An 11269-nucleotide genomic window follows, 5' to 3' on the forward strand; every position below is an offset into this window, starting at 1 on the left:
TCATAAAAAACTTAAGGAATTTGAACTTATATTTGCTAATAACCGTACTATTTGTTGGAGAAGGCAATGGCACCCCACTCCAGTACTCTTGCCTGGAAAATCCCATGGACGGAGGAGCCTGGTAGGCTGCAGTCCATGAGGTCGCTAGGAGTTGAACACGATTGAGCGACTTCACTTTCACTTTTCACTTTCATGCATTGGAGAAGGAAATGGCAACCCACTCCAGTGTTCTTGTCTGGAGAATCCCAGGGATGGGTGAGCCTGGTGGGCTGCCGTCTGGGGTCGCACAGAGTCGGACACGACTGAAGCTACTTAGCAGCAGTAGCAGCATACTATTTGTTGAGGGTTTACTTGTCGTAGTCATTTAATCCAGATAACACCTCTGAATGGTAGGTACTAGTATTATCTCTATTTTAAAAGAAAAGGAAATTGAGACAAAGAAGTTTAGTGAGTTGTCTAGGGTTACATGGTAAGTATCTAGTAGAATAAGGAGTTGAGCCCAGGTATTCTACATTCAGAACCCCAAATATGCTGCCTCTTAGCATTAGTTATGTCAATCTACTATTCTTCCTTAATCTCTACTCTTTTAATTACCTTGGTTTATGAACAACGTGGGCTTCCCTTGTGGCTCAGCTGGTAAAGAATCTGCATGCAGTGCGGGAGACGGTTTGATCCCTGGGTTGGGAAGATCCCCTGGAGAAGGGAAAGGCTACCCACTCCAGTATTCTAGTCTGGAGAATTCCATGGACTGTATAGTCCATGGGGTGGCAAAGAGTTGAATACAACTGAGCGACTTTCATTTTCACTTTCATGAACATCAGCCTCTGACATATGAGCTCTAATATTTTTGAGGGGATGCATTCCTGTTGCAAAGAAAGAAGGAAGGAATGAGGGAAGGAAGATAGGAAGGAAGGAGAGGGGGAAGAGAGGAGGAGGAAAGAAGGAAGAAAGATGAAGAAAGGAAAAAGGAAGGGAGGTTGCTTATGTATTTATTTGCTATTTGCCACTTCTGCAGAGTAATGAAATGTATCACTACACACTCACACACATAAATACTTACATACTTACTGTGATTTTTAAAGTTAATTTGCAAAATGTGGATATAGATGAAATTTTAAGACCCAAGTTTCTTCTCTACAGACCTGTGTCTTCATTTAATCTCTGACCTGCAAGTCCTTGTTTCTTTTAGGATGAGGCCAATGATGAGTATATTTGACATATCATCAGACAAATTTTTAAAAAAATATTTGGAACATTAAGAATGATTATTATGTGCAATCTGTGGAAAACTCTATCTTATTCCATGATGTTTTTGTTTAAGATTCTTATATATTTTCCAAACTTACCAGGAAAGGAATCCGTTGGTAGATTTGGGTACACATGATGTCCTGAACAGATCATTACAGCATCAAAAATAGTAGATTCTTGTTTCTCATCCTTTTCTGAAACAACTTCCCATTGGCCAGTGATCAAGAAGTTGGGACATTTCTTTATACTAGTAACCAGGGTCTTAAAGAAAACCAGAAAGAAATTGCTTCTATTTACAGTTCTATGAGGTTTTTTGTTTGTTTGTTCCTTGCAGTATTTCTGTGGAGAAAATAATTGCTGTGTTCTCATGTTCATTGAGGATAGTGTGGAAAGGCATTAAAATAGGAAGTCACAGTGAATCTTCAAACTTCACAAGAATAATTACTCACTGGGGTATATTTATTTTTTTTTGCATGTAGTTAATAGATTTGGGATATATTGCAGTGAGTATTCTTATGAAGGTGCCATATCATTTGCTTGCTGTCACCCTACATTGACATCCATGGCTTCTTCCTCTCTAGCTTCCTCTTCTATCTACTCCAATAATATGAGATTATCTCAGGCTTCAATCCTTGATTTCTGTTTTGCAATATAAGGACACTATCCTTTGGAAATATTAGTCACTTCCATTGTAAGACTGTTATGTTGATATCAGCTCAGTTCAGTCACTCAGTTGTGTCTGACTCTTTGCGACCCCATGGACTACAGTATGCCAGGCTTTCCTATCCATCACCAACTCCCAGAGCTTGGTATAAGTAAAATTATTTAAAATATAATAAGATAAATAAAATATTAAGTAAAGTTCCAATTTATGATTTTGCTTCTTTTTTTTCCCCACTATATATATGTGCTCTGCACATAACTAATGGATTGAAGTTGAGTTCTAAACAAATGTGAAGAATTACTTATAATTATGGAAACAATACTGCTATGCCATAACTCGTAAGGCTTCTAATCTAAGGGACTAAGTGTGTGAAGAATGAGGGCAATAAAATTATCCTTTTACATTGTTACTCTCTTATTAAAGGCAGAACCTCTAACAAATGCCACATCTATTAGAATCACAACTTGGGCATTGGACCTACAGAAGTCTAAGTGTGAACTAGAGACTTTGGGGTTGTTTCTAAAACATAAGTGTGTGAGGGTGGAAGGTTCATTAGGCTGGTACAGCTGCCTCCACCACTTTCTATGATGTTTTGAAAGTTCTTAGAGACTTTGGAGAACATGTTTTAAGGAGAAATAAAAACAATTCATGAGTACTTTATAATCTGAACCAACAGTTGGTTGGTGAGGTGTCCAAACCTTTGACTCTATTTTCTAGGATAATGTATCCCTGTATCTCTGCTTTTCCTCTAATCCTTAAACATATTGATGTCAACAGCACATGTTATAAGGTCCTTACCTCAAACTGTATATATCTTAAAAGATTCTTCTTTTGAGCAAATGTCTTTATGTAGTCCTGGACCTTGCTTTGGTGCATGTAGTTCGGGTAATCGTCAGGGTATGGGAAGTCTGGAAAGCACATCATCTCTTTGGAAGAGTTGGTGAACACAGACTTGTAGATGCTGGCTCTGCCTTCTTCTGAATGGTCCTAAGGAGAATAAGACAACAGAAGAATAGATGGTTGGATGGCATCACTGGCTTGATGGACATGAGTTTGAGTAAGCTCCGGGAGTTGGTGATGGGCAGGGAAGCCTGGTGTGCTGCAGTCCATGGAGTTGCAAGGAGTTGGACATGACCGAGCGACCAAACTGAAGAAGAATAATAAGGCTTAAAAAGGAAACCAAGAATGGTATTCCCCTAAGTGACTATTCAATGCTCAGTTGATTGAAACTTTTTCCATATGTTTAAAAAAAAGAAAACAACATGAAAAAAATTGAGTGCTGTCTGTAAGACATGGAAAGGAAAGCCTTCAACAACACCTGCCACAGAGCTGGTGAATCTTCCATCTTGGTCCTTTTACTCTGTTTAGCTCCAGTTTAGCTCTCTCCCCACCCCACCCCCAAGTCACAGCACTGGGTCTGATCTCACTCATTTTCAAGAACATAATTAAATGTCCAATGGATGCTGTGGCTTTTAGCCTGTTTGATTGGCTGTATGGAATTCGGTGAACTCTTCTCTTCACTAGCCATAGAACTCTCTAAAGAAGTCATTTCTTGAAGGGCTCCTTAGACTGTCACTTCCTGGGTCCCACTTCTGAATTTCTGGCTCATTGTGTCTGGGTTGAGGCCTGAGAATGTGTATTTCTGATAAGATCCCTGTGCTGCTGATGCTGTTGGTCCAGGGACCAAGCCTGAAGACCACTTCTGTAGTGTAAATGAATTCTGTGTTTGAGGAATTCCTGAACTCACCAACTAGTGGCATTCACTCCTCACCGAAGAAACAGAAGAAACAAGAAGTCTTAGAACTGGTGTTAAATTTTGGCATCTTATAGTAAAACCACCATGTAATTGAAAAGTGGCTTCTTTTGAGGAGCAGTGGAAGGCTAAGTTCAAAACAAACATTTCCTCTCTGTTTCAAGAATAGGATAAAAGTTCACAAAATGTGCTGCCTTGAAAGTACATCTAAAAGCTGGCAAGCCATCTTTCCCCAAATCTTGAAGGAATTCTCATGAAAGGAAGGAAAAAGATGAAATGTTATATTGCTCCTGGATTCAAGACAGCTAACTCCCTCCAGTCCAACAACCCCAAATGAGAGAACTGTGTCTCTGGGGGGCTGCTTGAGTCTTCACTGTTTCCCCTTAAGTGACAAAAATAAACTTCCTCTACTCATGGTTGCTGCATTTCTCACGATAACTAAGCCCAGAGATTTTAACTTTTTAAACCACACTTGGAAATTTCTGCTAAGGTCAGAGAAAGAGTGAATGCTTTGCCTTGGTGGGTTCTCATGTTTGGGTCTGTCACTGTTCACCCCTAGCCAGTAACTTGTGTTAATGTTTGTGAGAAAGAGTTTTCTAAGCTGCCCACTAAAGGGAGGGCTGAGCTGTGGGTTGGAGACTGGTTTAAAAAATGTACGATTTTGCTCTGAGAGGTGATAAGACCATGAATTATTTCCATCATTAATGAATTACTAGACTCTTTCACCACTGGACTCCAGCCGAACTTAACACAAGAAGAGAAGACTATGTTCCCTATAGCTCCTTAGAATTTTCCCTAAAAGACTGTTCTACAAACAGAGGAAAATAAAAATATTATGTAACAACAGACACTAACTAGTTCCAGAGAGTTCATATTTTTATTATTTAAATATGTGGGGTGGTTTGAGCCAGTAGGGAGGAAATTAAGCTCAGATGCTCCCTGCTGGCTGGGAGAGCTTGTCCTCCACCTAGATGTCTAGGACAAGATGTCATGCTATGCGGCATGTTAGCATTGTCTGTCTTGGGTTGTAATTGTGTCCATCTCCTATCATCCCCACTAGAACATAAGTAACTTGAGGGCAAGGTCAGAGACTAATTCAAAACTATTGTGCATGCATTTTAGCAGTCTGGTTGATCATCTTTCATATTCCCATTTTATCAGCCCCATTTTTGCTTGCTTAGATATACCTTCAAGATCTAGCTCAAAAGTTGTCCCTGTCTCTTGCCTTTCCTTATCTTCCATCCCACCCACTGGAAGTCATCTCTACTTTCACCAAGCTCTAATTGTATTTACTATCCTAATCATATTCTGTTTATTCATTTGTATTATGATTACTCTAAGACTTCTTTTCTCTCCGCTTTTAGAATACTGCATGCCTGCTCTACCTCTTCTTTGCAGCTACGCCTAATGTAGTACCCTATGCATAATGAACTCAAATATGCATTTGCTGAATGAATAAAGGAATGAATGAGTGTTCATTCATTCAGATAGTTCTGGTTCAATACTTTTCCCTTTGGAATCCAAATGACCTATTGTATGTGGCTTGTTGAGCAACCTTTTATTATAGGCACACAAAATCTTTTGAGGTCATGAGGTCCTATATTAGAGTGTATAAAATTTAAGACACACTCACATTCAGCCTGCTGGTTTTTAAATCCCATTTGGTTTTTATTTTACAGAAAAAGCACACAGAGAAAAGTGCAGAATTCTCAAGTTTCTCTCTTCCAGAATACCTTCTACATGACAGAACTTGCAAGATAAAAGATTAATGTAACACACTTTTCAAAAATTCCTCTCTGATAATACAGCATACCAAGGAACTTTTCTTAGAAAAGAAGGAAGAAGTGGGGTGTATGGAGAGGGCTAAAGTTTAGAATATTTGTATATGTTTATACTCCCACACGGGGAAGGCAATGGCACCCCACTCCAATACTCTTGCCTGGAAAAATCTCATGGGCGGAGGAGCCTGGAAGGCTGCAGTCCATGGGGTCGCTAAGAGTCGGACACGACTGAGCAACTTCACTTTCACTTTTCACTTTCATGCATTGGAGAAGGAAATGGCAACCCACTCCAGTGTTCTTGCCTGGAGAATCCCAGGGACGGGGGAGCCTGGTGGGCTGCCATTTATGGGGTCGCACAGAGTCAGATATGACTGAGGCGACTTAGCAGCAGCAGCAGCAACATACTCCCACAGGGCTTTTGAGAATAATTCTGCTTATACACAATGACTTTATGAAAAAGATATCTTTCCCTCTTGTGGATAACCCAGAGTCTGACTTTGAATCATATTGATCTATCATCTAGTGCTTCCTAAAATCAATTTTCTGATCTAGCTGTACTGGTTAAGTTATAGATCCGTGGACACACTGTGTTCATTGCCTTCCCTGCACCTTTCGTGGATTGCTGGTCACTGCTACCTAGAAGCCTTTCCCACCTGATGCTGGCACACTGTTGGTGTCTGTACTGTTGGGAATGCCCCTCTTTCTGGAGCTGTGTCACATGATGGTTCTTTACGTTTCTCATCTGAGAACATCCTTCAAGTCTCAGCTAAGTGTTATCCCTATAGGAAATTTCTCTTGACTTGCTAGTATTTTAGGAGTCCAGCCTCATCTAAATCTCAAGGCACTTGTTTATTTAACTAACAGTCACCACAGGCTATCTTGTTATAAACTTTAACTTAAAAGTGTTTTATATATATATATAGATATAGATATATAAAAGACTATATAATCTTTTGTTTGTACTCTTAGGACCAGATACATTAACATTTTGGAATTTGTAGATTTTTGAAGTTTTTCCTTAATATTTCTAGTGAGATCTGGTGCAACACCTTATCATCAAATGTAATAAAGTTATTACAGCAAAACACAGAGTTGGACAAAGACCATATATATAGCATCGTATCAGTTCAATCATGTTTCCTGACCATATGACTTCAGGACAGGTTTTGCTATTAAATGAGTTTTTCTGTCACAAGATTGTGGACCTTTATTAAAGCTTGCTACACCAAATGAAGTAGAAACCATTTACATAAAGTGGTTATGACACATATTTGTCATCCCAGGACTTAGTACAAAACTCTGTCAAAATAGATGCTCAAGCAGCACTTAATTACTTCTAATAAGTCAATGCAAAGAAATAGAGGAAAACAACAGAATGCAAAAGACTAGATATCTCTTCAAGAAAATTAGAGATACCAAGGGAACATTTCATGCAAAGATGGACTCGATAAAGTACAGAAATGGTATGGACCTAACAGAAGCAGAAGATATTAAGAAAAGGTGGCAAGAATACACAGAAGAACTGTACAAAAAAGATCTTCATGACCCAGATAAGCACGATGGTGTGGTCACTCACTTAGAGCCAAACATCCTGGAATGAGAAGTCAAGTGGGCCTTAGGAAGCATCACTACGAACAAAGCTAATGGAGGTGATGGAATTCCAGTTGAGCTATTTCAAATCCTGAAAGATGATGCTGTGAAAGTGCTGCATTCAATATGCCAGCAAATTTGGAAAACTCAGCAGTGGCCACAGGGCTGGAAAAGGTCAGTTTTCATTCCAATCCCAAAGAAAGGCAATGCCAAAGAATGCTCAAACTACTGCACAATTGCACTCATCTCACACACTAGTAAAGTAATGCTCAAAATTCTCCAAACCAGGCTTCAGCAATACGTGAAGCATGAACTTCCAGATGATCAAGCTGGTTTTAGAAAAGGCAGAGGAACCAGAGATCAAATTGCCAACATCTGTTGGATCATTGAAAAAGCAAGAGAGTTCCAGAAAAACATCTATTTCTGCTTTATTGACTATGCCAAAGCCATTGACTGTGCGGATCACAATCAACTGTGGAAAATTCTTCAAGAGATGGGAATACCAGACCACCTGACCTGCCTCTTGAGAAACCTATATGCAGGTCAGGAAGCAACAGTTAGAAATGGACATGGAACAACAGACTGGTTCCAAATATGAAAAGGAGTACGCCAAGGCTGTATATTGTCACCCTGCTTATTTAAGTTATATGCAGAGTACAGCATGAGAAATGCTGGGCTGGAAGAAGCACAAGCTGGAATCAAGATTGCTGGGAGAAATATCAATAACCTCAGATATGCAGATGACACCACCCTTATGGCAGAAAGTGAAGAGGAACTCAAAAGCCTCTTGATGAAAGTGAAAGAGGAGAGTGAAAAGTTGGCTTAAAGCTCAAGGTTCAGAAAACTAAGATCATAGCATCCGGTCCCATCACTTCATGGGAAATAGATGGGGAAACAGTGGAAACACTGTCAGAATTATTTTTTGGGGCTCCAAAATCACTGCAGATGGTGATTGCAGCCATGAAATTAAAAGATGCTTACTCCTTGGAAGGAAAGTTATGACCAACCTAGATAGCATATTCAAAAGCAGAGATATTACTTTGCCAACAAATGTCCATCTAGTCAAGGCTATGGTTTTTCCAGTGGTCATGTATGGATGTGAGAGTTGGACTGTGAAGAAAGCTGAGCACCAAAGAATTGATGCTTTTGAACTATAGTGCTGGAGAAGACTCTTGTGAGTCCCTTGGACTGCAAGGAGATCCAACCAGTCCATTTTAAAGGCGATCAGTCCTGGGTGTTCTTTGGAAGGACTGATGCTAAAGCTGAAACTCCAATAGTTTGGCCACCTCATGCAAAGATTGACTCATTGGAAAAGACCCTGATGCTGGGGGGGTTTGAGGGTAGGAGAAGAAAGGGACAACAGAGGATGAGATGGCTGGATGGCATCACTGACTTGACCCACATGAGTTTGAGTAAACTCTGGGAGTTGGTGATGGACAGGGAGGCCTGGCGTGCTGCGATTCATGGGGTCGCAAAGAGTTGGACACGACTCAGTGACTGAACTGAACTGAACTGAATAAGGCAATAAACAACCATTTCATGGTTTAGATTAATTGGTCATGTCTCCTTAATAAAATGTAAATTAAAAATTGAATTCATAAAAAAAAAATACATCGGTTATTTCATAGTGGAAAATACAAATTTATGGTCTGTATTTCATGCAATATTTTCAGAGTTATAGGACCCCCAGAGCAACCTATTGTTGCAGGTTCCACAATACAGAGATCAGGACAGACTGAGGTTACAAGATAAATGATGTGGCTAGAATATCTTCAAGCCAAATAAGTATCATCTATATCTAATCCTAATGGCTAAGAAGTTCAGGACAGAAAGTCTGGAAGTTTCCCAAAGCTGTTTTTTGAAATTTAAGAATTGGGTTTATAATGAATATTTCCTGATTACATTGTTTTTCTAGCAATGAACCGAATGGCAGTGATAATCATTTTTCTCTCTGGATATGGCCTGACAAGAGTATTTAATATCCATGTACATGCCACACACAATCAACATTTATAATAACTTATAATATGTGCCTAATAGACATGAATTAATTAAAAAATCATATCCTGCTATAACTAGGAGGCAGGTTAGAATAAACTTAATTTTCAACTCCTGCATTTGACTAATGAGCATTTGAAGGGTGGGAAAAAAAAAGTGACTTTCCTGAAATCTGTCTGCTTAAAAAATCAGAGTTGATACTGGAACTCAGGACTTCTGACCCCAGTCTAGGTTTTTCTTTTTCACAAGTCCCCCACCCCCATGCCCATGTTCTCAGGATTTAATAGCAATAGGCACAGGATCTTTCAGTTACATGGGGAAGCTCTGTTAACTACTGACCCTTTTACCCCTTAAAAGCCTAGAGATTTGGGCTCTGCCATGTAGATGGCAACACTTAATGAGCTGGAGAAGCCCTCTTCAGGATAAGCCTTGCTGGTATGACATAGTTTTAAATGATAGGACTTGAGTAGGATGGGAGAGAGGAGATTTTAGTTTCCAGAGCATCTGGAGCATTGTGATCAAGTCTGAAAGAACTGTTCACATTTGATTTGCAGTGTAAACCCATCACTTTCTATTGTCTTACTCACCGAGAATTCCCACAGACCTCCAACTTCATTGCTCCTTTCAAAGCAGGTGGGCTCCAGCCCCTCTTCCAGACAACACCGTATGGAGGCCAAGCCACTGACACCAGCTCCAATGATGGCCACTCTCTTCACCATTGTTGCCTGTAGGAGGATCTGGAGAGAACTTCTTCAGAACATATCCCTAAATGCTTAAATTTTTTTCAGTAGAAATAATCAGCTGAGGTTTGTATGTCACGATCCTCATCTTAACACTCAAGAAGACATAGATATACATTAAGAGTTTATGCTAAAAAAAAGTTTATGCTCTTTTTTCTTTTTTTACCACTTTTGCTATAGTAAGATACTGAATCTGACTTCTTCTGGTTATTCAAGATGCCAAAAATAGCAGAGCCAGTGAATCCCAGAGCAGTAAGAACCTTATAAATCATCTATCTAATGCTCTCAATTGCAAATGAAATGGCTGTCATTCCAAGAAGTTTAGAAATTACTTCTTCAGGGTCTCAGAGTTTATAAGTATAAGAACTGGAACAAGAATTCAAGCCTTCTACATAAAAACCTACCATAACAGATCACTTATACTTACTTGGAATGTTTGGCGCTAAGGGGCCTTACTCTTAATCAACCACCTTCTTTCCCCAGAGAAGTTACAGTTCTCTAAACATAGAAGAGAATGGCTTTTAAGAATGTCTTTTGATGTAAAAATTGGGAAAGGGGAGGAGTTATTTTTCTTAAAGTAAAAATTCCTTTTTACTTGTATTTTTCATGACGTAGAGCCCTGGAAAGAGAAAACTTGGAAGAGAAAGGTTGAGTGTGGTAGGCATAGGAGAACAGGGGCAGGGAAGTTGGTGCAGGGCAGAGGAAGAAAGGAAAAAGGTAAAGGCAAAAATGAAGTCTGTGGTTCTAGTTCCAAAAAATAAAGCAGTAACTATGATATGGTTATTAAAGCTGTAAAATAAACCTCCTGGGAGATTAGAGGAATAATGGTTTTTAAACATTTTTTTTGCTCTGGAATTATAGAATATGTAAACAAAGGCTATGCACCTGGACTATAATGAAAGGTTTTGCTTGGCCAACAGTGGAAAAAAAAGTCTCAATTTTCTAGAAATTTAGGAGGGCTTTATGAGATGAGTTAACTCTTGGAGAATATGAGTTTCAAAGTTTGAAACAGGCAGAATTTCAAAGTCACTGAATGTTGGCTCTGTCCCCGTCTCACTTTTCCTGTTTTTATATACCTTCTTCCTACTCTTCCCCCCTTCCCTTCTGTCCACTTCCCTGAGTGCTTCCCATGTCATGCATTATAGTAGTCTGTTGGGGGCTCAAAGATGGAAAGAACAGTTTTACCATCTAGAAATATTTAGTCTAATGGAGAGAGGTGATCAGAGTCACAGTGGAAGTATGATTCAGTGGAGTGCTCGCACTCAGGTAGGAACATCTAGGTCCACCTGGAAGAGGAGTGAGAGAAACCTCAAGAGGAAGTGAGAAGAAAGCTGAATCTTGAAGGAAGAATAGAGGTTTCTTAGGTAGCTGATGGGCAAGGAACATAAAATAGAAAGAAAAATATGTGCAAATGCACAAAAAAGAGAACAAGATAGAGCAAGCTACAATTAGTTCAGTGTTGCTGAACTGTAAGGTGATGGGATCATGGCATCTG

The 11269-nt window shown here is 39.5% G+C and overlaps 1 protein-coding gene across 2 annotated transcripts in view; it reads right to left on the reverse strand.

Annotated features, from left to right (window-relative positions):
- Positions 1-10914, reverse strand: part of LOC102275918 (putative dimethylaniline monooxygenase [N-oxide-forming] 6) — a 30101-nt gene extending 19187 nt beyond the window's left edge. Inside the window, exons 1-4 of one of the 2 annotated variants that reach the window (XM_070384480.1) lie at positions 10202-10914; positions 9622-9771; positions 2711-2899; positions 1347-1509 (exon numbers count right to left, since the gene is read on the reverse strand). In XM_070384480.1, coding sequence (XP_070240581.1) covers positions 1347-1509; positions 2711-2899; positions 9622-9753 — 484 coding nt within the window. In that variant the 5' untranslated portion in view covers positions 9754-9771; positions 10202-10914. Of the gene's footprint in view, positions 1-1346; positions 1510-2710; positions 2900-9621; positions 10148-10201 lie in introns of those variants that run through there. The other variant, XM_005902395.2, reaches the window with a different exon arrangement.
- Between the last annotated feature and the right edge of the window lie 355 nt (positions 10915-11269).

Source organism: Bos mutus, chromosome 16 (genome assembly GCF_027580195.1).
Source record: "Bos mutus isolate GX-2022 chromosome 16, NWIPB_WYAK_1.1, whole genome shotgun sequence".
NCBI classification, from domain to species: Eukaryota; Metazoa; Chordata; class Mammalia; order Artiodactyla; family Bovidae; genus Bos; species Bos mutus.